Source organism: Dunckerocampus dactyliophorus, chromosome 2 (genome assembly GCF_027744805.1).
Source record: "Dunckerocampus dactyliophorus isolate RoL2022-P2 chromosome 2, RoL_Ddac_1.1, whole genome shotgun sequence".
In the NCBI taxonomy this organism is placed as follows: Eukaryota; Metazoa; Chordata; class Actinopteri; order Syngnathiformes; family Syngnathidae; genus Dunckerocampus; species Dunckerocampus dactyliophorus.
The window spans coordinates 16,205,196-16,231,742 of NC_072820.1; the positions used below are offsets into that span (position 1 = coordinate 16,205,196).

At 38.2% G+C, this 26,547-nt stretch overlaps 3 protein-coding genes across 10 annotated transcripts in view; 2 read left to right on the forward strand and 1 right to left on the reverse strand.

The window, feature by feature from the left end:
• Nucleotides 1-37: 37 nt before the first annotated feature.
• On the forward strand, nt 38-5,720 carry abcb8 (ATP-binding cassette, sub-family B (MDR/TAP), member 8). Its single transcript, XM_054769062.1, has 16 exons — nt 38-203; nt 816-1,137; nt 1,211-1,366; nt 1,440-1,534; nt 1,594-1,699; nt 2,119-2,280; nt 2,359-2,444; nt 2,517-2,614; nt 3,685-3,790; nt 3,869-3,902; nt 3,978-4,114; nt 4,215-4,309; nt 4,384-4,517; nt 4,796-4,943; nt 5,121-5,371; nt 5,469-5,720. The coding sequence occupies exons 1-16, from the start codon at nt 106-108 to the stop codon at nt 5,553-5,555; spliced, it is 2,115 nt and encodes a 704-aa protein (XP_054625037.1). The 5' UTR covers nt 38-105; the 3' UTR covers nt 5,556-5,720.
• A 108-nt stretch (nt 5,721-5,828) lies between these two features.
• On the forward strand, nt 5,829-24,859 carry cdk5 (cyclin-dependent kinase 5). 3 transcript variants are annotated; one of them, XR_008569649.1, is made up of 13 exons: nt 5,829-6,025; nt 6,324-6,412; nt 6,509-6,576; nt 6,648-6,708; nt 6,780-6,836; nt 8,019-8,114; nt 8,210-8,284; nt 9,374-9,470; nt 11,910-11,979; nt 12,086-12,146; nt 12,955-13,035; nt 13,115-13,275; nt 15,592-24,859. XR_008569649.1 is itself a non-coding variant. In XM_054769069.1 (12 exons), exons 1-12 carry the CDS (start codon nt 5,989-5,991, stop codon nt 13,199-13,201), a joined length of 879 nt encoding a protein of 292 aa, XP_054625044.1. In that variant the 5' UTR covers nt 5,829-5,988; the 3' UTR covers nt 13,202-24,859. The 3 variants fall into 3 exon arrangements, 2 of the variants coding, with proteins under 2 accessions (XP_054625044.1, XP_054625045.1); XM_054769069.1 differs by having other exon boundaries at nt 13,115-24,859; XM_054769070.1 differs by lacking the exon at nt 5,829-6,025 and adding an exon at nt 6,070-6,230 and having other exon boundaries at nt 13,115-24,859.
• Nucleotides 18,920-26,547, reverse strand: part of asic1c (acid-sensing (proton-gated) ion channel 1c) — a 109,632-nt gene continuing 102,004 nt past the window's right edge. The window contains exon 9 of one of the 6 annotated variants that reach the window (XM_054769068.1): nt 18,920-24,831. In XM_054769068.1, coding sequence (XP_054625043.1) covers nt 24,753-24,831 — 79 coding nt within the window. In that variant the 3' untranslated portion in view covers nt 18,920-24,752. Of the gene's footprint in view, nt 25,333-26,547 lie in introns of all 6 variants that reach the window. The other 5 variants (XM_054769065.1, XM_054769066.1, XM_054769063.1 and 2 more) reach the window with 5 other exon arrangements.

Here is a 26,547-nt window from a genome sequence, read left to right on the forward strand (position 1 = left end):
TTTTCTGTCCGAATTGCATTTTGGGGTTATTCCAATATGGCGGCGCACTAATAGTCTGTGGATTACTAACTATTACTTATGTTTTAATGAAAAAACTCAATTAACATGTTTTATTGCTGTAAACTAAACGTTGTCGCACCAGTGCGGTCGTTGTCGTTTCATCTGCAATCCAATAAAAGAGCAAGTTTATGGAAACATTCACGGTAGGTAGTGTGACCTACTACCATGTTTGGCTAATGACTCTAAGCTAATAAGTTAACTGCAGCTTGCTGCTGGCCCATAATTAACAAACCAGTTTTGCTGAGTCTATTGACAAAAACACATGTATCTAGTTAATTCGGACTTGTTGGCACCAGGTTGTAATATTAAAAAGATAGCATCATGCAAACTTATAATTTATAAATGCAATAAGAGGTGGTAAGCAATAAAACAATCCGTCATTCGAACATTTTCTTAACTATTTTTTTTAACTATAGCAGTACTATTTTGATATTGAACTCAAAAGTAACTCTGTATTAATGTTACACAATATCCAACCATTAGAGATATTTTATTAAATTAATTTTAATTTAGAACATTGTTTTTAAGGAGTGGCTTCTCTGTCTGTCTCTTCATAGTTTAAAATATGATCATTCACTATATCAAGTGAGAGTACTGTAATATAATGCTGCTCATACTGCCCATGATCCTTGTATAAAGATGCTGCAACCTAAAATATTTTAAAATATACATTTGTAACTAAATACTAGTAATAACTTAATACCTATAGAGTACTTATGTATTTTAATAATAATATTGTTTTGTTTTGTGTCCAGATTGTATTTATCCTCAAAACCCAATGGATTCACAGGCTCACGCCAACATGAGAATGCCATCAGTCGCTTGTGGAGCCTCTCTCAGAGAGCCGTGCGACAGTCAACCACGCGAACCCAGTCTAATGGGGTGACCATGAAAATCCTCCTCGCACCGGCATTGCTTATGGTACCCGGGCGACTGGTTTGCCATGTGGCTTACTGCGAGGCAGACGTAAACAGCAACATCCCGTTTGAGACTGTGACCAAAAATCCAGAGTTCAAATGGCACATCCTGTGGGAGTTTGTGAAGCCTCAGTTGTTTGCGCTCATGTGTGCTGTACTGGTAAGCAACTTAATGTGAACACAACACTGATGTATCATCCATGGCGCCTGAATAGATCGTTTTTCTTTTTTAGCTTGCATTTGGAGCAGCGATTTTAAACATTCAAATCCCGCTGATGCTGGGAGATCTGGTGAATGTTGTGGCACGCTACCTGAAGGAGCACACTGGAAATTATGTCCGTGAGATACGGGGCCCTGCTTTTAAATTGCTTGGACTGTACGGCATCCAAGTAAGTCACAAATGTTCAAAACACATTTATGGTGCATTAGCAACTGATAATGTGTTATTGTGTATTTGTGCAGGGTTTGTTGACAAGCGGCTACATCATCCTACTATCAAGGGTGGGGGAAAGAGTTGCGGCGGACATGAGGAAAACCCTTTTTGCTTCCTTGCTGAGGTATTTATTCTGCCTAGATACTTGAGAGGGTCCGAGTGCTAATTCATTTTTGTTTTCAGGCAAGACGTGGCTTTCTTTGACGCTACCAAAACTGGACAACTGGTGAACCGTTTGACTGCTGACATTCAAGAGTTCAAGTCATCCTTTAAATTGGTCATATCTCAGGTACGAAAAGGTACAAAAATAACCTCTTTCCTCATATAGTGGAAGTGGCTGTTTATATACTCAACTGCAGGAAGTAGGAAGCATCCATTAGGGGGGATGTACAAACTTTTTAATACGTATTTCATTCGCAAATAATGTTGAAATGTTTTGATGTGCAGTGTTGAAACGGCTAAACAGCGTCAACCTTACAGATGCCACATCTGCTGTACATGGCAGTATCAGATAACTAGTAAAAACAATTATGTTCACCAAATAGCTATTTGAGCCATTTATTGTACAATTGGACAACACATCAGGTGCTTAATAGAAGCACGGCGTCTTTTCACACAAAACACCACTATTTGAGGAAAAATGTCAAAATTATAAAGCAGATTATTTGCTTGACGTCTAATTCCTGTATTTTATTGTGATGTTTTTAGGGTTTGCGGAGCATCACACAGACAGTGGGATGCTTTGTCTCCCTTTACGTTATCTCCCCAAAACTCACAGGCTTGACAGTTGTGGTCCTTCCCTGTTTAGTGGGGGCGGGGGCTCTCATTGGCTCCTTCCTCCGCAGACTTTCCCGTTTGGCCCAAGAACAGGTGAGACTGGGCTTGTTTTTCCACACGAGTTGTATTTCTCTGGTCCACGTCAGTAAACCGAGTAGCATTTTTTGAAAGGTTGCCAAGGCAACAGGAGTGGCGGATGAGGCTCTGGGAAATGTACGGACAGTGAAAGCCTTTGCCATGGAGGAGCGGGAGCTGCAGTAAGATGAGATGGTGGGAGGTTGCATTTCATTGTACAGTATTCAAAGATAACATGCTTCCATTTCCACCAGGTTGTATGCTTATGAAGTTGAGAAATCTTGTGAAATGAATGAAAATCTCGGGACTGGGATAGCAGTTTTCCAGGGACTCTCAAACATTGCTCTGAATTGTGAGTCTATTTTACCATTCTAACCCATAAACTATACATTTATACTAGGGATGCTCCGATTGATTGGCCACCGATCAGTATTGGACAATTTCTGTAAAAAATTGTGTGATCAGCTTATGCCGATAAATGTCTTTCAACGGCGATCACAAAAGCCGATCACCTGTGGCTAGCACTATTGCACCTGCAGCGATCTTTTCGTGCAGTGTAGTGTCTCGCACTAACTAACATCTCGGTGTGTCGCAGTGTCGTCCTCCCACTTTCCCTCAAAACAAGAAGCAATCATGTCTGCCGTGTGGAACCTAACTGCTAACACATGTCAGGAAAGCTACCTTGCGTGGTTAAAAAGCTTTCATACAGATTTTGCGAAAGTCTTATCCTTAAAGAAGGTGTCTCATTCTTTGGAAGTTTCAGGAGTTGTCTTCAAAAAGTAAGTAAAATGTGTTTTTGTTTAAATTAGGTGATTTTATGGTTCCTTTTTTCTTATCATATAGCCAGTAGGAGGGGTGCAGCCAGGAATTTTACCCTCTCCCCTTTTATTAATTAATTACTAATTTTATCAAAAAATGGCCCACTTGTAGGCCCCCTGGCAGTCAAGTGACCTTGGAATTGTCCTGAATTTTCCCCGTTATACAGCACCCCCGGCCAATAGCACTCATTATAGTCCATCCATCCATTTTCTACGCCACTTATTCTCACTAGGGTTGCGGGGGTATGCTGGAGCCTATCCCAGCTGACTTCGGGCAACAGGCAGGGTACACCCTGGACACCCTGGACGCCAGCCAATCGCAGGGCACATATAGACAAACAACCATTCACACTCACATTCATACCTATGGACAATTTAAGGTCGCCAATTAACCTAACATGGATGTTTTTGGAATGTGGGAGGAAACCGTGCATGGGTTTTCTCATTATAAATAAATAGAAAAATATATAATTAATCCTTGTGATCGGTATCGGCCCATTTCAGTCCTGGATGATCAGAATCGGCAGCATGAACCCTGATTGGAGAATCCCTAATTTATACATGTAGTATGTTGACTGTTTTTTTTTTTTATGTGTCTATACAGGCATTGTTCTTGGAACTATTTTTGCAGGAGGTACTTTAATTTCCAGCAATGAAATGTCACCTGGAGACCTCATGTCTTTCTTGGTAGCATCCCAGACAGTACAGCGGTAAAAATGCTCAACTTGTCTCATGAACTTACCCTGCATGACTGTTTGTTATTTTAACACTTATTGTTTTATTGCTAGGTCTTTAGCCAGTATCTCTATCCTATTTGGACAAGTAAGTATAAATCCTGTAGGATTGTCATTTATCTTTTTGTGTTCACACTCATTAGTTCCAAAATATTCTTTCTAGATGGTGAGAGGAATAAGTGCCGGGGCTCGTGTTTTTGAATATTTGGCATTGAAGCCTTCTATTCCTCTTTCTGGGGGAGGACGCATCCCGTATCATTCTCTGACAGGAAGAGTGGATTTTCTCAACATTTCATTCAGGTCGGAAGCTTAATTTAAACATGTAATGAACAGAAACATCAAAACATCCCATTTGGAGTCATTATTTTATGTTTTAATTAATATTGTTGTGTATTTGTAGCTATCCGACAAGACCTGGCCATCAAGTCTTGGAGAGGTTCAACTTAACACTGCCACCGTGCAAAACTATTGCCATTGTTGGTGAATCTGGAGGAGGTAACTTTTATATGAACCATGTAAAGTATACAAGAACGTGTCCATAATGTGGTGTTTTTTTTAACTTTATTTAGGAAAGTCCACAGTAGCGTCCTTATTGGAGCGTTTCTATGATCCCACCAGCGGCGTAGTAATGTTGGACGGACTCGACATTCGAACTCTTGACCTTTGCTGGCTCAGGGGACAAGTTATTGGATTTATCAATCAAGTACAAATCAAAAATCTATTCATTTTTTGTGCAAAAAAATGTATTTCCTCAAATAGTGGCCTCCGCTGTAATGAATACCCTGATTAAATAGTAAGTTTATTGTCTACTTGCATAAATACACGCCTCAAACCTTTGCTATGACTGAAAGAAAATGCTGCTGTGTTGCGCAGAGCAATCCAAAAACAAATGAAGGCACTGCGGCCACTAGATGAGAAAATAACCTAAAATAATAATTACAATATTACCTTTTTGAATTGTCTTTTTGTTCCCATCTGCAGGAGCCGGTGTTGTTTGGAGCATCCATCATGGAGAACATCCGCTTCGGGAAGCCTGAGGCCACCGACGCTGAGGTCATCGAGGCCGCCAAGCAAGCCAACGCTCATCGATTCATTACTAGTTTCCCAGAGGGTTACAACACCATCCTCGGTATGAGATCTTAATGAGACTCCTGTTTAATTTTTGTGTACTTATTAACAGACTGCGGTGTGTCTAGAGCCACCCTTTAGGTACCAAAAGCGGCACCATTCGCTACTTTTCACTACCAAAACTTCTTACCTTCTAGGAAATGCAATACTGACAACGATCCATGTGTTGAAATCCTAGGCGAGCGAGGCGTGACGTTATCAGGGGGCCAGAAACAGCGTGTTGCCATCGCTCGGGCACTCATCAAGAACCCCAGCATCCTGGTGCTGGATGAAGCCACCAGCGCCTTGGATGCGGAATCAGAGCGCGTGGTGCAGGAAGCTCTGGACCGGGCCACTAGGGGACGCACTGTGCTCATCATCGCTCACCGACTGAGCACCATCCAGGGGGCAGACCTCATCTGTGTCATGAGCAATGGACGCATTGTAGAAGTGAGTTGGCGGAACAATGCATTCCATTCCATTGCATTGAGTAGTTTATGCAGGTGACATTGGTGTCTGACTGTAATTTGTTACTTTGCTATTCAAGGCTGGAACTCATGTGGAACTCCTGGGCAAGGGCGGATTTTATTCGGATCTTATCCGAAGACAAAGAGCTGCCGGGGGCCAGAAATGAACCCTGCCAACGATGTTTACTGTAGAGCTTATTTTTACATGAGTGCATTTGTTTTAATTTAAGTGGACCAACTAGACCAACTTGTCAACACCAAAAAACACTACTGAGAAGATAGTTTACCTTTATCTAGTTATAAGTTATATGATACAATAAACCAAAATAAAGTTTTAATGAGATTATGCTGTCTTATTTTTTATGCATAAAATAATACCTAATGTACATTATGTACACGCACAGTACTACAACAAAATGGATGCAATATATGGTGTAGCCTGTAGAGGACGTACAAGCTTATCTATAGACCCCACCAGCTCAGCAAGTGTTTACTAGCGTCAAGCTAACTGCTAACATTATAACAAACCCTCTTGCACCATTCGGGCTTGGACTTTGGGTGTTCTGCTGGCTACTCATCAGCTGGCTCAACAGGGTAAACATGCAGAAATATGAAAAACTCGAAAAAATCGGAGAGGGTAAGTTATATAATCGTTAATATTAGCTAGCATGGTTTAGCCATTTGCAGCATCAGTTGTTCTGACGTTAGCTTTCGTTTTACGTCAGATGGATAACGTTATGTACGCGACTATTACATACTGCAATCCCATATTTTATCATATAAAGACAAGTTACTAATGTACACGTGGGACTAAATAGTATCTATGTGGCGGTGTGTATTTGGTATGAGAAATTATGTTGTTAGATAACATGCTAGCAGCAGCTTTGCTCAGCTGTGCCATTGAATCTGCTAAATATCCTTTAACAATTCCGCAGGTACATATGGAACCGTTTTCAAGGCTAAAAACAGAGAAACCCACGAAATTGTGGCTCTGAAAAGAGTCCGTTTGGACGACGACGATGAAGTATGTACTGTGTGTGTGTATGTTAAATTCAAACATCTCTGTCATCGTTTGCTAGCAGTTAGCATAGCGATGCTAATAATTTCCCCCCCCCCGCAGGGCGTGCCAAGCTCTGCTCTCAGAGAAATATGTCTGCTCAAGGAACTCAAGCATAAAAACATTGTCAGGTTAGTTGTTTAGAATTATTATTATTTTCAGAGTGAATCATCACTAAAATACATGTTTTTGCCCTATGCAGACTACACGACGTATTGCACAGTGACAAGAAGTTAACGTTGGTGTTTGAATATTGTGACCAGGTGAGACCATTTTATCACTTTCTGCATCACTTCTAGATACTTCAGCTAATATTTACGTTTTCAATCAACAGGATTTGAAGAAATACTTTGACAGCTGCAATGGTGATTTAGACCCCGAAACAGTAAAGGTGAGTGCTAATACTGAAAGCTCCCATATTATACTATTTATCAACAATTCCAAATACAGTACGAGTTTCACAATAGTGGAAGTGTGTTGGTCAAAATCTAGCCTTGATGCTGGAATTTAGTCCACGCCTGTCTCGAACAGTGTGTGGCTACAAGAAACACTATTGTGCACCATTGCCGCGGTTACATTCTCGAACCATCAGCGATAGTTGAAAATCTGTGAAATAGCTCCCACCCATTTCAAACGCTAGTTTAGGTCTTTTTAACTAGTGTGGGGCATTGTATGAATTTGAACAAATTCGGTTTGATTCCGATTGCTCGTTTTGATTACGGTCCCTAACAATTCTCCATTCCGATGCTTTTAAGAGGCAGGATCTTAAAGTTTGCATTGTTAAAATGCGTGAACTATAGTGTTGTTTTTGGATGAAATGTCTGAGCTTCCCCATTCATTTTTTAATTATATAAACCTTTTATCAACTTAACTATGAATTTCTCACTTATCTATTTTCACAGGAGTACACTTTCACGAAAGATGTTTAAAAAAGCACATGAAAAAACATTTTGTTAGTGAGTGTTGCACTAACCTGGGTGCAGAATATCAAACAACTTGTAAAAGTTTTGTCTATCATCTATGAGTCTTGAGCTACCATATTAGCACAAGTATACTTTGCTGCCTTGATGTTCATCGCCAGTAAACAGGATGGAGTGGACACTGGTCTTATTTTGAAGTGTGTTGTGTTGAGAAGGTCTAGTGACTTTTGCTAAAAGAGACGCGCTAAAATACAGTGGTGTAAAAAAGGGTTTGCCCCTTTCTCATTTTGCATCTCAGTTTAAGACTTTTCTTTAATTTTTTAACTCTTTAATTTTTTGGAGGATCTTCATGAAATATTCAATTGTAAGTTTAACACTACTTTTTGGACAGTATACTTTTTTGGATACACCCTGTAGTTAGCAGTAAGTCAGAGGCAGTATAATGAGGAAGGGGGTTTTTCCTTCATGACGTCATGAAACCCCGGAACTTCAAAAGCGAGCATTTGAGCGCCTCATTTCTCAGAAGTGAAAATTTTTCTGATGTTTGGTGCTCATGTGGACACATATTACTTTGAGAGCATCATTAAAAAAGCCACTTTTTTATTAAAGAGGTTTAAAGTTGCTATAAATGCCTTTTGTCCTCTTCTTTGCAGTCATTCATGTTCCAGCTGTTGAAAGGACTTGCTTTCTGTCATAGTCGGAATGTTCTTCACAGAGATCTGAAGCCACAGAATCTTTTGATCAACAGAGTGAGTGCTAGAACTGAACCCGGAAAACTGAACAAAAATAGAATACTGCATGACACGCAGTAAAACATTTTTAATTGTGTATATTGTGTTTACAGAACGGGGAGTTGAAGCTGGCTGACTTTGGGTTAGCTCGGGCTTTTGGCATTCCTGTGAGGTGTTACTCCGCTGAGGTAAGTTAATGTGCAGCATTGACGTGTCAATCACTAACTGCCTTAAGTTTAAAAGGCATCACCCGATGGAATCACAAAATGACTTTAAATGTGCACAACCTAATTGCGATTGAGGAGTGGCATCTATTAGAAGGCCACTATTTGAGGAAAGGAGGTTTCCTTGACCGTTATTCGTAGCCTCAAGCTTCTCTTTGATGGCATGGCTGACTTGATGAAGAACTGACAGGCTGCTTTCAAACAGTGTTGTTGTCGTTCTGGTGGTTCGATGACCTCAGGGTGCTTCAAGGCAATCTCATGAGGTGATGATTATCATGGTGGTGGTGTTGGAGGGGCCGAGCTTGACCCCGTGTCACATCATAGCCATCCGAAGATGTAATAAATGGAAACTAAGAGGGAAACGGTTTGAAAGTTTCAAGCAGTGAGGTCATTTTAAAAGGTGATATCATTTAAGCACTGTGTAATCTTACACTGCATAGATGTTGCAGCTAGTGTTTAATCTAATGACCGCTTACATTAAAATAAAAACTACAAGCATCAGTTGCATTTCAAAAGAAAACACCTTTACATGAAAACCCATTGTGACGGTACCAAATTAAATCACGGACACCACATTTTGGTATTAAAAAAATACATATATAGCCTGATCAAAATTTTAAGACAAGTTGAGAAATTGCAAGAAGTTACATTTTGCACTGTTGGATCTGTTCTAAGTAGCGCTTCAAAATGCAAAAAGAAGAAATGGGACTGAGACGAGAACATTTTTGAGTAAGCAATTTATTGCATACCACCATTAAAGTGAAATAGGCTGCTTATCAACTGATCAAAAGTTTAAGACCATAGCTCAAAAATCCCCAAACCACACTAAAATAGAAATAAAACGTTCAAAAAAAGGACTCACATTTTTTTTGTCCTTTGCCCTTCATATCGTGATAAATCCCCAAAATATTGTGATATATGCTAAGGTCCATATCACCCAACCCTAATACATAAGAGGAGAGACTTTATTGAAATCCAGTTTGGATGTTCATAAATGATCTGATTTTTATAAAACAAAACAAAAAAAAACATATTTTTGTGTGATCAATACAGGTGGTGACATTGTGGTACCGACCCCCTGATGTGCTGTTTGGTGCAAAACTCTATTCTACCTCTATTGACATGTGGTCTGCCGGCTGCATATTTGCAGGTATGCTTCTCATTATAGAAACTCCTACATTCAGTGGATGTGTCATTTGGTACACCTACATATGAGATGCAATACAAGAGCTGTATAAATTTCTGTCTTTGCAAAGATAATAATGCTCAATATTGATAGACACTGGTCAGGGATGTGATTTTATAGTTGTTTTATTAATATATGATAATCTAATTATTATATAATTATTAATAAAGATATTATTAAATGACAGTGTCAATCAAAAATGAGCAAGCATTATTACTATTGAAAAGACGGAATTCTTTATAATTCATGACTCTTGTATTGGATCTAATTGGAAGTGTAGCAGCACACTTTCTGTGGTTTAAAGTGTTGGTTATTTCCTAAGTCATTTTGATCAGTGCCACAGAGGTCAAAATGTTAGCACTGTATCCGTATTGGCTGTCCACGAGTAATTCATTATAATATATTTGTCCAACTTGTTGTTAAATAGCTTTTCGAAAATTTGCGAAAATTGTAGTAATAAGGAGACTGGTCGGTAGTTTGTAAATTGATGTTTGTCTCCATTTTTGGAAATTGGAACTACTTTAGCTGTTTTCATTTTGTTTGGAAATTTACCAGTCTGGAATGATAAATTACTGATGTACGTCAGCGGTTCTACCATCTCGCTAATGACCTTTTTTTATAATTTCCATTTTGATACCGGTACAATCAGTTGTTTTTGCTTTACGTTTGTTAACAATATTAATAGTTTCCTTTTTTGTCACATTAGTAAGAAACATGGAATTAGGGTTCCTGTCAATAGTTTCATTCCATTCCTCCTCTGACAAGAATTTTGGAATCTCTTCTTCCAGTTTTGGTCCAATATTTACAAAGTAGTTATTAAACTTCTACACTACCTCATTCATATCATCTTAATTGATGTTTGTGTACATAACCTGAGTACTGGTAATATGTCTGTCAAAATAGGTACGCAGTGTTCATTAGACACACAGTTCATGTATTACATCCAGTTAGCATTTGCTATTGAACATTACAGATATAAATGAAATTAAAATGATTATGCAAAAGATAATGCAGCCGAAGTCAAGGCAACATATTAAAATGTTTCAGCAATGGACACATTTTCCGATTCATCATGAAATAATAGTTTATGAAACAGAAGTGTAGAAAACACACATTTCTATAGTAGAGTTCATGACGCGAAGCAAAGCCAGCAACAATTGACTTTTTTTCTACATAACTAGCCACTACAAGTCAAAGGATAACTTTTGTTGCGGATATAGGCATCTTACTGCTCAGTTAGTTCATTTGTAATATCAACTGACTGATGTCATACAACATCTACAAAGTGACGTTTGCGCGATCGACTCAAACTACCTTGGCAATCTACCGGTAGCTCACAATAAGAATATCTAGAGGGGTCTGATTACTTGGTAAATAGGCCTGTCACGATACCAAATTCTGCTGGACGATAATTGTCCTTCAAATTATTGTCCATAATCGATGTTATTGACAACATTTTTTGAGACAATTGTTTCATTAATTATATGGCATAATAATACATAATACATCGTATCAAAAGCAATAAACTTTAATTTCTAAAGAGTATTTAACATTGTAATTGGAATGTCAAGAGCTTTTAAATAAAGTAAATTAAACAACATAATAAACAAGACAAAAAAAAACAATGAAATTAAAATGGACTGTCTTTTTTTTTTTTAGCAAAAATTGTACTTACATAAAAATCACCATCATCAAAAACAAAAAACAGACCCTGTCTGTCTCTGTATTATCCCCCCCCCACTCCAATAGAAAACGCACACAACAATAAATAAAATGGAGTATCAAGTCTCTGTAAAGAAAATTACAGTTGAATAAATAATGAACATTGGGTGTTATTCATTAACAGGAAGGCTTAACATGTAGCGGACGACACCATCTGTGAGTGTGCACCATTTTGTGCTGTTTTGTATTTATTTATTCATATACCCACTAAACGCCTCAGTAAGCGTTGACAGTCGAGACGAAGGCTCTGCTGCACCTCCAGCGGTAGTTTTTTTTCTAAGTTGGGAAAACTGGACAGGATGGTTGCTTTGAACTGCGCATGTAAGTTGCTCGTTTTCCCTTTCTTCATTGTCATTAATTAGCAACAAATGCCACTTATTGGTTTGTCTGTGTTCATCCGCTCACCCTGTTCACTCTGTTTAAACGCCCAGAAACTATTACTATTAGACTAGTACTACTTATATAAAGTGGTTTTAAGTACCTTGGTCACATGTGCTTGAAGCTATAGAACAAAATGATTTTGAAGTATTAAAAATTAATATAAAATCACATAAAACTTAAAGGTCGAAACAAAGAGGTGCACATGATACTACTAAATGAAAAACAAAACACCCTGGCTATATTATATCTTGCTATAGAATACAACGTTGTGGTCAAATATTGTGCTTTATTTCTATTCAGAGCTGGCAAATGCTGGAAGGCCTTTATTTCCGGGTAATGATGTGGACGACCAGTTGAAAAGAATCTTCAGATATCCTTCTTTTGGGTGTGTGTGTTGATGGACTGCTTTGCTTTTCATCAGTGATTGATGATGGCTTGCCTAGGTTGCGATATATCTTTCCATAACTACCTGACACGTTGTTGGGAACGCCGACAGAAGAACAATGGCAGACGATGACCAAGCTCCCAGATTACAAGGTAAATGTTTATTATTGTGTAGTTGTGTGTGCACATTATTGAAGATTACTTCCTGTCTATAACCTATAGCTCTGCATTTAATACAGTCAGCCCCCACAAACTCACAGAAAAGCTCCTCACACAACACCCAACAAATTATCAAGAAGTCCCAAAGGAGACTGTACTTCCTGAGAAGACTGAGGAAATTTGGCATGTCCACCACAATCCTGAGTTGCTTCTACAGATGCACTATCGAAAGTGTCCTTACCGCCTCCATCACTGTTTGGTACGGTAACTGTACAACACGAGATAGGAAGGCACTCCAGCGGGTGATCAAGACCTCACAGAACATTGTTGGGGCAGCCCTCCCCTCACTGCAAGACATTTATAAATCTCGAGTCCTGCGAAGAACAAACAACCTCATCAAGGACAGCACTCATCCACGACACTCATTATTCACACTCCTACCATCAGGCAGACGCTACAGGAGTTTGAAGTCCAGGACCACAAGGCTGGCAAACAGCTTTTACCCACAGGCCATCAGGCTTCTGAACGAAGCACTCACACACGCCGCACATAACACACGCACACACTCATAACACTATTTATTTATTTATTTATTTATTTATTGGCATCAATGTCTCTTCTGTTGTTGTTGATTAATTTATTGGTATTAATGTTTCTTTTGTTCTTATTCATTTTTTGTGTTTTCTTTCTTTCTTTTTTTGGGGAGAATGAACAGAACAAGAATTTCATTGCATAGCAGAACTACCTGTTTTACTGTGTATATGACAAAACTCTTGAATCTCTTGAATCTCTGTCTTTGCAGCCATATCCATTGTATCCAGCCACCACCTCACTCGTCAACGTGGTGCCCAAGCTAAGTAGCACGGGTCGAGATCTACTCCAGGTATGATCACCTTGTATGCCCTCCTTACCAACTTTAGAGGAACCTGCATATTAAACACCTTTGTTTTGCACCCGCACAGAACCTTTTGAAATGTAACCCAGTTCAGAGGATCTCTGCAGAAGAAGCCTTGCAGCACCCTTACTTTGCAGACTTCTGCCCACCCTAAATCCTTAGCAGCCCTCCCGCTCGACCTTGGCCGCCACAATCAAATCTTCCTGTTATGCAAGCAGGTCATTAGAAGTAAGCCAAACCCTCTCCGCTCAAGAAAACACCTTGCTCCGCTTCTCGCTGAGTTCAAAGCTTCTTTTCCACCGCACTGTAAAGATGAACTTTTATACAAACGGATCGTAAAAGTTAGCAACTGAAATAGCATTGTAGGTAGCTCGCTGGTGCATCAACGGATCTGCTCAGATTCTAGTTTCTGGTCACTTTTTTTTGGTGCTTGGCAGAATTTGTCATTGTCACATGAAACCCAAATTTTAAAAAAACGTCATGCTCATTAGGAAAGTCCAGGCAGAGAAAGGACAGGGAAACTCAGCAACATGAAGGAAATTGCAGAAAAACAGCAATATAAGGCTTACATCATTGTCTAATCCTTAGTGTTTTTACTGTATTTCCTCATAGTGGTCAAGGGTGTTCATTTATTCACCTGTAGAAAGTAATCTGTTAGAGATAAGGTTTTTATTAGGGGGGGAAGCCCACATTTGCAGAAACATTTTTGTATAATAATGTTTTCCCCACTTAAGTAATTATATTACAATATATATTATAATACATATGTGATATGTTATTCTATATTGTTTTATGGCATCTGTTACATCAATGCATTTTCACAATAAATGCCATTTTTATTTAAAATAAATAATTAAAATATTGCAGTACATGTTATAATACATATTATAGTGTACAGTCATCCCTCGCTACATTGCGGTTAAAACATCACTAGTATTTTTTTGGTTGAATATGGCCTATTAGTAAAAAAAAATATTTAAAAATTGTACTTATTCTTTCCCTAAATTAAGCATTTCAAGCATAAAAATGACTAAATTAACTAACGAAATGAACTAAAATACAAATACAAGGCAGAAGAGGCCTTATGAATGAATGAATGAATGAATGAATGAATGAAGAAGTGACTGGAGTGACTTGGCCACAAGGTGTCAGTGCTGGGTGAGACAAGGACCAGAAAATGCATTTATTGCATGTTTAAATTATCTCAACATGCACAATAATAACATAATAATCATATTAATAACACTACTGTTGTGGCTACTGTGGCTTCAACTTGACTTCTGGTCTGCCTGCCCCTAAGGTCTACTGGTGAACACATGACACATGCACACGAGCAGGAGGTTTTTTTTACATCTTAAATTGCTTATTTACTCTTATTATGTCTACTATATTGGGTAATACTAGTGTAAAGCCATTTAAAGCTGCCATTACATTACACTGATGAGACAATAGTCACCCGAGAAGTAGCCTGTCCAGACAAAAACAAGGCAGTGAGTGAGTATATGTTATCTTATTTATATCCAATGTCTTATTTTCTTTGATTAAATCTTCAATATTTGGGTAATACACATGTAAAGGTGACTATATGGGTGTTATTTCATGTCTAGTAAATATTCCATTTATTAATATTGAATTCTACTTTGAATTTCACTTATGGTCAAGTCTGGAACCAATTAATCACGATAAACGAGGGACGACTGTATTGGCGACCTGCCAACATGTAAGCATTGTACACATATGGCACATTTTGTTGCATTTCGTCGGTTTCAGATTCTTTGTTCAGCCAGCCGTGACGCTGAAGCCTCACGAAGCCTCACAAAGCCTTCAGTGTCCGTCCGTGACATGCACCTCCCCAAAAAATCCTTGAGCTGCGAGAATACTGATAGCTAAAGCTGTGATTGGTCGGCTTAGAGTACAGTATTTCCTGTGTGTATACGACTCGTTCAGAGGGCAGACAGCCCACCTCCACGAATGCCTTCTTCGATTTTGGATCTATGGACTGTTTGTCTATGGACGGATTGGTTAGTTCGAGCTGCAAAAACATTCCCCTTCAATCTTTAATTATTCGCCATTATTCGCTCACAATGGGAAGCTAACAAGCTAAATAGTCGACAAGAGCTGTGTTCCCTCACAGAGTTGACGTTACGTCTTGAGCTGAACCCTGACGACGAGCTATAAAAGCAGGGGTGTCCAAAGTACAAAATGGCCCATGGCTCATTTGTTATTGGCCCACGGCACATTGTAGAGCTAAAGTAAACTACCGTAATTTAAAAAAACACAAAATAATAGATAATAAAATAGAGCAAAAGGAATCATGTATTACAAATAACTAATAATGCAAAACATTTTCTTTAAACATGTATTGCATTTTACAAAATACGAAAAATGTTGAAAAGTGAAAAATGTTTAAAGTTGGTGGGGGGAGTTATTTCTTCAAGGTTGGCATGTCTGATATATATTATAGTAAATACTGACATTTTACTGACAAAAATATAAATTTAAATGGTAAATATGTATTATAATGTACTGTATGTTGTGGTGCAGACTCCAGATTTGGTTCTGTTTTCTCCTCCTACCTCCATCTTAAAACTTCAGCTTTACAGATGCCATGTCTGCTCTGCGGGTGGTGAGTATCTTACAATGACATCAACAAGTACACCCAGTGGTGTCAATATGAGGTGCAATGTTTTATTTATTTATACACCTTACCTGGTGATTGAGGTATTTGTCTATTAAAGCGGAGGCCACTATTTGAGGAAATACAGTATGTCACCTTTCACCTATCAGTTGGTACCATGTTGTGTGAAAAAAAGCTGTTTCGCATTAGTTGGTTTAATTTTTCGCAGAAGTACTAGTTTCATTCAGCTAAAGCTCTTGTCTAAAAATGTATCCATTTTAAATCTTGTATCTTGTATTGCTGGGGTGCATGTGATGTCACATCCTGTTGTTGTCAGGGGCTCAAACAGATGGGGGTCAAACAAGCGTATTCATAGCCAAAAGTCCATGTAAAATCAGCGAATATGTCGCATACATGCTCGGTTCTTGTATGTGGAATTCATTCAAATAGGGATTTCGGAAATGTTATTACTAGGATAGTCCATCATAAAGACAAAAAAGTTCATGAAACAAACCAAAACGTTGCTAAAGGTGGCTGCTGAAAAAAGTGTAGCTGAGTATGAACACGCTTGAGTTTGCAGTAAGCAACAACAAGCAAAATGTATATTAAAACCAATGTTAAAATATTGTTGCAACTCCATGCTCGTAAAAATGTGAAATGCAGAAACAGTTGCCTCATATCGTAAAACTACAGATTCGTCATTTTCTCTTACTCCATCTAAATGCTCCGACTGTATAAGTGCCCAAGTATTCAATAAATATCATAAATATAATGACAATATTACAAAACCTGCTGTGTTGCAAGAAAATAACATGAAAAAGTAACATAAGTTAGGGGGCTAAGTCTGCACCAGCCGTATTACAACTTGTGACGCGATCCTGTTGTTGACACATGCCTGCATCAGCCTGGGGTTCCGCGCACCTCAGCCTGCCTCCCTGCCCTTGCCGCCCCATGACAGGCGAGGTGTCCCTGACCTCCAGAGTAGCACCCCAGCGAAACCAGCAAGATTTTCTGCCTTGAAGCATGCCCAACGTTGCCCCTTGGAGGGCGGGGAAGTGTGGCGGGGTCCGGAGCTTCCAGCAGCCCGGAAATACTGCATGCAAACCGGCAGCCAAAACGGCGAGCAGAGACGATTAATGAAATAATTTCAACCGCATGCACCATTGCATGCAACATACTGAGTTTGAACCCCATTCGATGACGGGAAGTGACATACTCTGTCTGTATAGGTCACGTAGTTGAAACCCAGCATTAAGCTGAGCTATTACGTCCTCCAGTCTGTGCTGATAAAATCAATTGAAAGGAGCAGTTTTTATAACAGGGTTTATATTGGAGGGTGGGCGCGTGTGTTGCACAGAATTATATACTTGTATTAGTTTTTAAAATGCACATTTAACCATCTGGGGTCTGTTTAATTTACTACCCTTTCGGGTCCCTAGAGGGGAAAAAAAGTCTATTGCCAAACACTGCTGTAAAAACATAACAGATTAACATTTTTTCTTTTTTTTTTTTTTTTTGCTTTGATCGCTCAATAAACTTGAGTTCTAATAAAAAAAAAATACCAAACGTTAATACGTTTATTATTTTAACCCTGTAAATACCTATTTGATTCAATGATGTCACTGTTTTTGCTTAGAGAAATGCAAACGAGTTATTTTCCATATAATACATGTTAGGGGGCTGTGACTTCATGTCAAAGATCTAATTTCTACATTCCCAAAGTGGAGTACGCCTACCCCCAGGGGTACGCCAATTGCCATAGGGGGTACGTGAAGAAAAATGAAAAACTATTAGCGCCTAACACTCCCAATTACGAGTGTGCCTGAACGCCTCACGGCGCAGACTGCACAGTCACAGCAGAAAGAAGGAAAGAGACAGAGAAGTTCTTCATTGCTCTGTGTGAGTTATATGAATAAGTACGTACGTTTGATGATTGTTGTGCATTAAGAGTATTTAATCTTGAAGATTTAATTTATATTGGTGTTCCAATCCCCAAACTGTGAAAACCTGTCAATGTATGTGCGTGTCAAGATGAGAGAGAGGGGATTCCCCCGAAAACGAGGCGTATCCCTGGTTGTGTGTATTTTTATACTTTGGGTCATGTTTTCTCAACTTTCCCTTTCAATTTGGTAAATGAATATGCAGACTTAAAACATAACCATTGCAAGTGGACAAAAGTGAAGCTCAAGTTCAACCCATTTAAACTGAAGGATCCCAACATCCGGCTGAAATAAAAGATGTGTAGTATGTATGAACTACTATCTATCAGTGCTCATGTCATTTTCATCATCAATTTTATTATTAAGCTTATGTATAGTCAAGTCTTATCTTTGATATAGACCCCCACCCCCTAACATTTACTATATGGAAAAGAAATAATTGTGTATGTCTTTTCCTAAGCAAAAACAGTATTTTTATTTATTAATTAGAACTAAAGTTGATTGACATATTTGAGCAAAAAAGTTGGAAAAAACAATCTTTTGTTTTTATAAGAGTTCTTGGGAGTAGACTTTTTTTTTTTTTTTGTCCTCGAGGGACCCGAATAAGTGGGAAATTTGTCCTGGCCATCTGGTTAACCTAGGAACAAAGTCTAAATTTGAATGTTATGATTTTTCATGAAAGAAAAACAAAAACACTATAAATACATGGGTATTGTTTGGATAATATCTCTAATATTGAGGGGCGGCATGGCTCAGGTGGTACAGTGGTCGTCTCCCAACCTGAAGGTTGCGGGTTCAATCCTCTGTCCTCCCGTGATCGTGTCGAAGTGTCCTTAGGCAAGATACTGAACCCCCAGTTGCTCCTGATGCTGCGTCATCAGTAGGTAAATGTGCTAGCAGTGTCAAAGCGCTTAGCGTGCCTTGGAGGTGGAAAAGCGCTATACAAGTGAAAGACCATTTACCTTTTTACCATTTAATGTAGCAATAACTTTCTGCAAACCAACCTGTCTTTCTGTCCCGATTGCTAGCCTGTGTTGAAGATTGTATAATAATAATAATAATAATAATAGTAATAGCACAAGAAGCTAATTTATTATTTCATCATTTGCCCCCTTCTTTATATTTGTATTTGCACATCCTGATGTGAAGAGATTTCAACACTTGAGATTATTGAAGCTGGTTTTCAATTAATGGGCCAGTATCGTCGTTATACGTACTCTCACCTGTGGACCATTCATACGGATTTTTTTTTTTTTTTTGTGTAATGCTTGGAGAAGAAATGGGACATCTTTCATACAATTATCTTGCACGGTTAGCCTTTTCTTTTTGCATTTGGTTTTCAAATAGATTGTTCTAGCACTACTTCTCCCACGAAGGCCTACAAAATGTAATTGACACAGCTATCTTCCATTTTTTGGTTTGTTTTTTTAGCAGAAATGGTTGCATGTATTTATTATAATTAATAATTGCTGGAATGTGAGGCGTCTTTCATACTACTGTTAGCAGGCTGTGTAGGTATGTTGGTGTGTGTGGATTAAGTTATGAAAAATCATGTTTACTCAGTATTTCTGTGAAGTTTCAAACAAAAAAAAACTGCTGTAGAGTTCTTTGATACAGCTTCTGTTTTTAATTTCAGGTTTTTTTTCCACTGTTTTTTGTTAGCACATTTGCTTCTGTTGGTAGAAGCTGGGAAAGTTATTGTTCTCACTAATGTTTTTGTTTCTGTACATTTCAGCCAATAAGATGAGTAAAGTGCACAAGTAAAGTGTTTTTTTCTCATTTTGTTTGGCCTGAATTACACAAAGCTTCCTTATTTGGGGAAACATTTAGTAAATGTCACAATTTTAAAAACTTTATTGTAAATTTCAGCTTTACGGATGACACCATCGCTTAGCAAGGGAATTATGTTGCGGTAATAACGTCTAGAAAAAATTAGTAGAAAATTAAGTACTTTTACAAGGAAAAAGTCACAGTTTTACTAATATTCCAAAAACAATAACATGTACAGTCATAATTTTACAAGGAAAACACATGAAAAAAAAACTTTTACAAGAATAAAGTTGTACAATGACTATGGAAAAAATGCATACTTTCTCCTTTAACTTTATCAAAAACCTCAACTTTACAGATCCCAGCCATTCCTGAAGTATGTTGTTGTGGTAATAACGTCTACTGCGACACTTATTGGTCATTGTACAAGAAAATAAAGAATTTGAGATAGTTCACTAGTTGTAATTTTACAAAAACACTCATATGATCAAAATTTTAAGACCACTTGAAAATTTGCAAGAATTTACATTTCACACTGTTGGAGCTAAAGGAGGTTCTAAGTAGAGCTTCAAAATGTAGACAGAAGAAATGGGAGTGAGATAAAAAAAAACACACAAAAAAAGCAATTTTACTGAACTAGGCTGTTCATTAGCTGATCAAAAAGAATGCAAAAAGAAAGACCCCAGCTTTTAAAATTGAAAATCTTGGCAAAAATGTGTACTCGATGTCATTCACACCGTCATGATCTCTTGATAGCAAATGCAAAAAAAGCTTTGTCTCTTTTTGAATGCAAACGAAAAAAGAGCAAAATACGTCTTCAAAGGCTTTGTCTCCCTCCACGCCACAAAATTGCCCATTTGGAATTTGCACGTGAGCACCAAACATGGGACATGGAAAAATGTTTTATTCTCTGATGAGAAAAAATGTAACTTTGACGGTCCTGATGGCTTCCAACATTACTGGCATGACAAAGAGATCCCACCTGAGATGTTTTCCACACGGCACAGTGGAGGGGGGTCCATCATGATCTGGGGTGCTTTTTCATTCAATGGAGGTTCAGGTCGTGCAGGGGCATGAAACAGCAGCTGGCCATGTGTAGATGTTGCAGGGGGCATCTCTCATGACTGAAGGCCCTCGTCTGTGTGGTCATGACAGCCATCTTGACCACCTGGATAAACATTCCTACTGGCCTCCTGGAAACCAATTTTTCAGGTGATGAACAAGACTGGCGTAGCTACTCATTACTGAGTCCTTTTTTGAAAATTGTATTTTAGCGGCGTTTCGAGTTTTTATTTTTTTTTTTTATAGCTATGGTCTTAAAACTTTTGATCAGCTGATGAACAGCCTATTTCAGTTTAGTGGTCGTTGCAATAAATTGCTTTCTCAAAAAATGTTTTGTCTTACTCCCATTTCTTTTTTTTGCATTTTGAAGCTCTTTCTAAAACCTCCTTAAAGTGGCAACAGTGCCAAATGTCAATTCTTCAAAATTGTTCAACCGGTCTTAAAATTTTGACCAGGAGTGTATTACAAAATGGCCGAACAGTGGCCTAGTGGTTAGCATGTTGGCCACACAGTCAGGAGATCGGGAAGGTCTGGGTTTGAATCTCCTGTGGGCATCTTTGTGTGGAGTTTGCATGTTCTCCCAGTTTCCTCCCACATTCCAAAAACATGCATGTTAGGTTAATTGGCGACTCTAAATTGTCCATAGGTATGAATGTGAGCGTGAATGGTTGTTTGTCTATATGTGCCCTGCCATTGGCTGGCGACCAGTCCAGGGTGTACCCCGCCTGTCGCCCGAAGTCAGCTGGGATAGGCATATGCCCGCGACCCTGATGAGGATAAGCAGCAAAGAAGACGGATGGATGTATTACAAAAAGCCCCATAATTTTACAAGTAAAGTCGCAATGCTATAACAATTATATGAAAAAATCATACTTGTACAGAAAGTCACCATTTTTCAAGAAAAACAATTTAATGAAAATTATGTAACATTACAAGAAAAGAAATACTTTTACTTGAATAAAACTGTACGATCACTGAAAAATTCTTACTTCAGCTTTACACAGGGTTCCTACGCAAATATGGAATTGGATTTTATACATTTCCAGGTCTAGAAAAGTAAGTAAAGTAGTAAGTAAGAAATGGATCGATCTGTTTTTCTAAGGCGCTTGGTAGGGCAGCTAAGATGTGTGAGAGCACACAATGGGTGACGCAAGATTGACAAGTTTAATGGCCATCCCTCTGCTCTTGCACTCTTCCAACCCTCAGTGAGCTACATTACCTGGTGACATAATGGCGTACAAATTCAGAATAATGAAAACAAAAATGATTAATTCCATAATTTATTTACATGATACTGGGGCTGCAATTAACAATAATATTCTTAGGCAATTAATCTGAAGCTTGTTTTTTTCGACTGAGTAATCAGCTCGGCCTTAGACGGACAAAATCAATATGAACCAAACACAAACGGGTAAGTCAAAGCTGATGTGTGAGAATATCTTGTTTTGCCTAAAACACAGCAATTATAGGACTGCTTTCATGGACGACTAAGAAAATTCAAAAACATTCACAATTGAGAGGCTGATGATATCGGCGCATACGAACATTTTGAAATAAAAAAAAAAAGAATCGAATACCAAAACAGTTGTCGATTAATTGGATAATCGATTAATCATTAATTCATCGATTAATTGTTGTAGCTCAAATGATACACATCTGTTTTCTAGGTCTGGAAAAGTATGGAATTTAGAAATATCAAATCCATGGGAACCTTGTTTCCAGACGCCACGTCTGCAAAGCAAGCCAATTGTATTGTGGTAAGAATGTCTACGATGACGTGTCAGTTATGGCCAGTACAATTGGTTAAAGCTTTAAACTAAGGGAATATAACATTGTTTGATTTTGTTTTTACACACTTGTTCAGTGATGGCTCATCTCCAAGGGTTTGTGCATTATGTCACAGAATAGTAAAGCCCCATCCATTTTTATTTTTTTTTACACCTTTTATACTTCAAAGCCCATGACATGCAAGATTTTAAATAGTACACCAAGAAGAAGATAAGAACATTTGTACATTGTTGAATAAGATGGGTAAATATCGACTTTATTATACTTGATCATTGTTACATCACAAAGTGTTATTTGTGACTATTTGTTACACGTTCTGGAATATTTAGTAGAAGAAGAATAACAAGAGGATACAATGGTGGAAATGTACAATGCCTTTGTTGTAAATGACAAATACGTTGTGAATGCAGTGTGTCTTATTGTACCTAATAGAGCGATTATCAGTCAAGACACTTACGGTCTACAGTCAAAGTCCACATTCCTTCTAGTCAAAGGACATACATAGAAACACGCTCTCTAGATCTATAGAGCTAGACATAGCTTGAACAAATGAGCAGTGTAGAATTTGGTCATGGCTTTTTGATGGTGCTTACTGTATATACAAAGTTCAGTTTAGAAATATCCCCAACAAGCCATTTATAGACAATAGATTACTATCACATCTCATTGTGCTGATGGAGCAGTACTGTACTGTACTGTATGCCAAGGAGTCTTAGAATCACACTCAAAGGAAAATACACACCCGTACCAGAGTAAAGTTGGGATATTATAGTAATAAGTATGTTGAGGTTTGCCGTGACATCATTTTGGAATTTTTGAGGCTTTAGAGCTGTATTTTTCCCCAAATGTCCTAACTTACAGGAAAAAAGTGGCTATTATTACAAGGGGAAAAGTCAGATCAAAAAAGTCATAAAATTAGGCAAAATATTACAATAATTAAGTTGTAATTATATGAGAAAAAAGTTGTACTTTGCACAGAATAAAGTTGGAATATTACAAGAAAAGGAACACACTTTTACGGAAATAAAGTTGGGATATTAGAAGAAAAGAAATGTTACTTTTAAGAAAAGTAGCAGTTTTGTAAGAAAAACGTACATTTTACGATTTTATGTCATAATATTACACAGGACAAAAATCGTAAGAGAACAAAGTTTCAAAATGACAAGAATATATATATTTATTTTTTTCCCCAAAATCAAATTGCAATTTTACCATAGAAAAGTCTCAATCTTATGAGAATGACATAATGTGATGAGACAAATGAGGTGAGATACAAGAAAAAAATTGTATGAAAACAAAGTTGTAATATTTCAAGAAAAACATCTCGCTTGTAAACTTCTAAGGAAAAAGTTTCAAATGAATGAGAAAAGCTGCAATATTACAAGAATTTTTTTATGAAAAAGTTGTAACATTAAAAACCCCCCACAATTTTACAAAAAAAAGTCTTATGAGAATAACAGTGTAATAAAATGATGTAATACACGAAAAAAACGGTAGTTTTACGGAAACAACCGTGTGAACTGTTTTACAGTTACAAAAATAAAAGTCATCACTAGAAAAAGGAATCACACTTTTACGAGAAAAATATAATTTTAATAAAATGAAGCCACAATATTAAAAGAAACGATCTGAATTTTACAAGAATAAAATCATATTACAAAAAAACCAAGTAATCGTGTCACTATTATATTACTATGTTAACATATTGTGGTATGAAAAAGGAGTTTTGCCATCTGTAATATTTTGATTTCATAAAAAAAACACTATTCTTGTAAAATGATTATTTATTATCATGACTGTACAACACTGTCAGAATTTTACAAGATTTTTTTACTCCCGAAAAAAAATACCACTTTATTCTCGTAAAATTCCAAAATTATTCCTGTGAATTTACAACTTTGTTCTGAAAATATTACTCTTCCTTTTTTTTTTTTTTTTTTTTTCCCCCCCCAGTGTGGCCCTAACACTCCTCGGCACCGATGAACTTAAGACACATTGTTGAAATTTACATGAAGAAAGGCAAAGAAAATGCTCCTCCATTGAAATGAAAGCAAAAGCGCTGTTTTCGACCTTCACTTTCTCAATCTCACAACACTTTTTCTTTCTTTCTTTCTTTCTTTTTTAGCTATGTAGGCATTGTCATAGCTCCGGCGGTCCTAATCACAGTTTTCTCAAGCATCGTTGAAGCTAAAAGGCAACCGTTGATAAACACTCAGAAGAAGATGCTACACAAAACATGGAGTTGTTTTTGTCAAGACTAGCACGAGTAGCAGTACCACTTCAAGCCAAGGCCTGACAAGTGACCGTTGAAAGGAAATGTGTTGAAGTGTATAATGATCAGTTAAACCTGAGTTCTGTGTGGGAGTGTGTTTCTCCTCCACTAATGATAGTATTCTAGTGCTATTCAGGCATTGATAAACTCTACTATACACTTGTTTTTTTTTCTTTTCTGATAAATATGGAAGGGATTTCACAGTTTGGATGGACCGTCAAGTAACTCTGTCAACAAGCAAACTCCTCAAAGTTCCCTAGAGTCGGGTGACGAGGTAACATGTTCGGCGTGAATCCGAGACTGTCCGAGTGACTCCGGAGGGTGTCACAGGTGCTCTGCAGAAAACACAAGGATAGGGCAAGGAGGTTGGGGTGGGCGGGATGGGTCAACCGGATAGCGAGACGGGAGGGAGGATGACGGGTGTGTGAAGCACAGGTTAAAAAAAAAACAAAATGTAGGCGATTTAAGAGGAAATAAATAACGTACAATGTGTAAATCATAATTTGACACCAATAGAAAGAGAATAAATCATCAGGGACATTAAAGAATATAGAAATATATGATATTGGGGGAGGACAAATGAATGAAAGGTGGAGAGAAAAGAAAGAACAGTACATACTTAGTCCTGATATGACACTATGTACAGTATCACAAAAGGGACACAGCAACCATTTAAAGTCCATTTGCTATACGTTAGTGTAGTCAGTGTACAGCTTTATCGCAGTAAAGAACTACTATCCACTGACGATGAGTCATTTGTGTCTTGCCCACAGACAAGCATGGTAGTGGCAGGTCATGGTCTGGGACTGCATGAGTGCTGGCGGGAGCTGCGGTTCCTTGAGAGAGAAAAACAATTGTACTGTGACCTTGTCAAGCATAGCATGATCCCCTCCCTTTTGCTCCTAAAGCTTAACGAGGCGTATTTGCATGCATTTAGGTCATATGACACACGTTGCAAGATGTTGGCGACTTCAATTATCAATGGCGACAAAAGTGTTTTTTCTGTGCTTGGAGTCTTTTGTCGTGTATTTTTTACAATCACGCATGGTGGTGGTAGCGTCATGGTCTGGGGGTGTGGGGGTGTTGTGAAGCAGAGCACAATTGCTTCCCTCGGGGGACTGGGCCACGTGGCTGGGTTTCATGTGACGTCACATCCGGTTGTTGTTGGCCCCGCCTTTAAGAGAAGCGTATTTGTGACTAGAAGTCATGTACAATCAGACTAAAAATGCTGCATATATTCGCCGTTCTCGCATGTGGAAGCCGTTCAAATATGTTTTTTGGAAAACGCAATTAGTAGGACAGTCCATCATAATGAGAAAAAAAGTTCAGGAAACAACCAAAAAACGCAGCGAAGCCACCTTTCTCGGCATTTGCTGACCCTGTGGCTCTCGTCCAGTGGAGTATGGACACCCTCCAGTTTACCGTCAGCAACAACAACACAATTTATACTACAATTAAAGTTAAAACGTTGCTGGAACTTGAAAATGTGAAATGCAGAAATAATTGCCACCTGCAAGTTTGGTACAATGACTGATTTATGGATGTCTGTTGACTCATTCCAGTGAATATTAAATCTATATTGCTATAGAAGCTGTACACTGACTACTCTAGTATATCCACGTGTCATTTCTATAGCATTGTCCCTCGAGGAAAATATACTGGAACAAAAATGGTTGCTGTAACTTTCATGGGACACGGTATGTTCAATTGTGAGCTATGTACAGTAAAACACAAACATTTGCTCGCTGAGCTGCTGAGCGTCACACTGGCAACGCTTCCGGCAAACAAAACCCCCTTTTAAATGGTGCGCACGAGGGCCTGTGATAACATCACAAAGTAATGCATCTAGTGATGCTATGCAGGCTCCAGCCTTTAAGAAGGACCTCAGTGCTGCAGGGAAGCAATACAATCATTCAATGAATACATCATCTCTTTTCACGGGAGGGGGGGGGAAGGGTCTGTGCTTTATGCTGTGTTAAAGAAAGCGGCATTATTCACGGAAAGAAGGTCACATCTTTGTGCCGCTGGAGAATCAAAACGACTCGACTCAT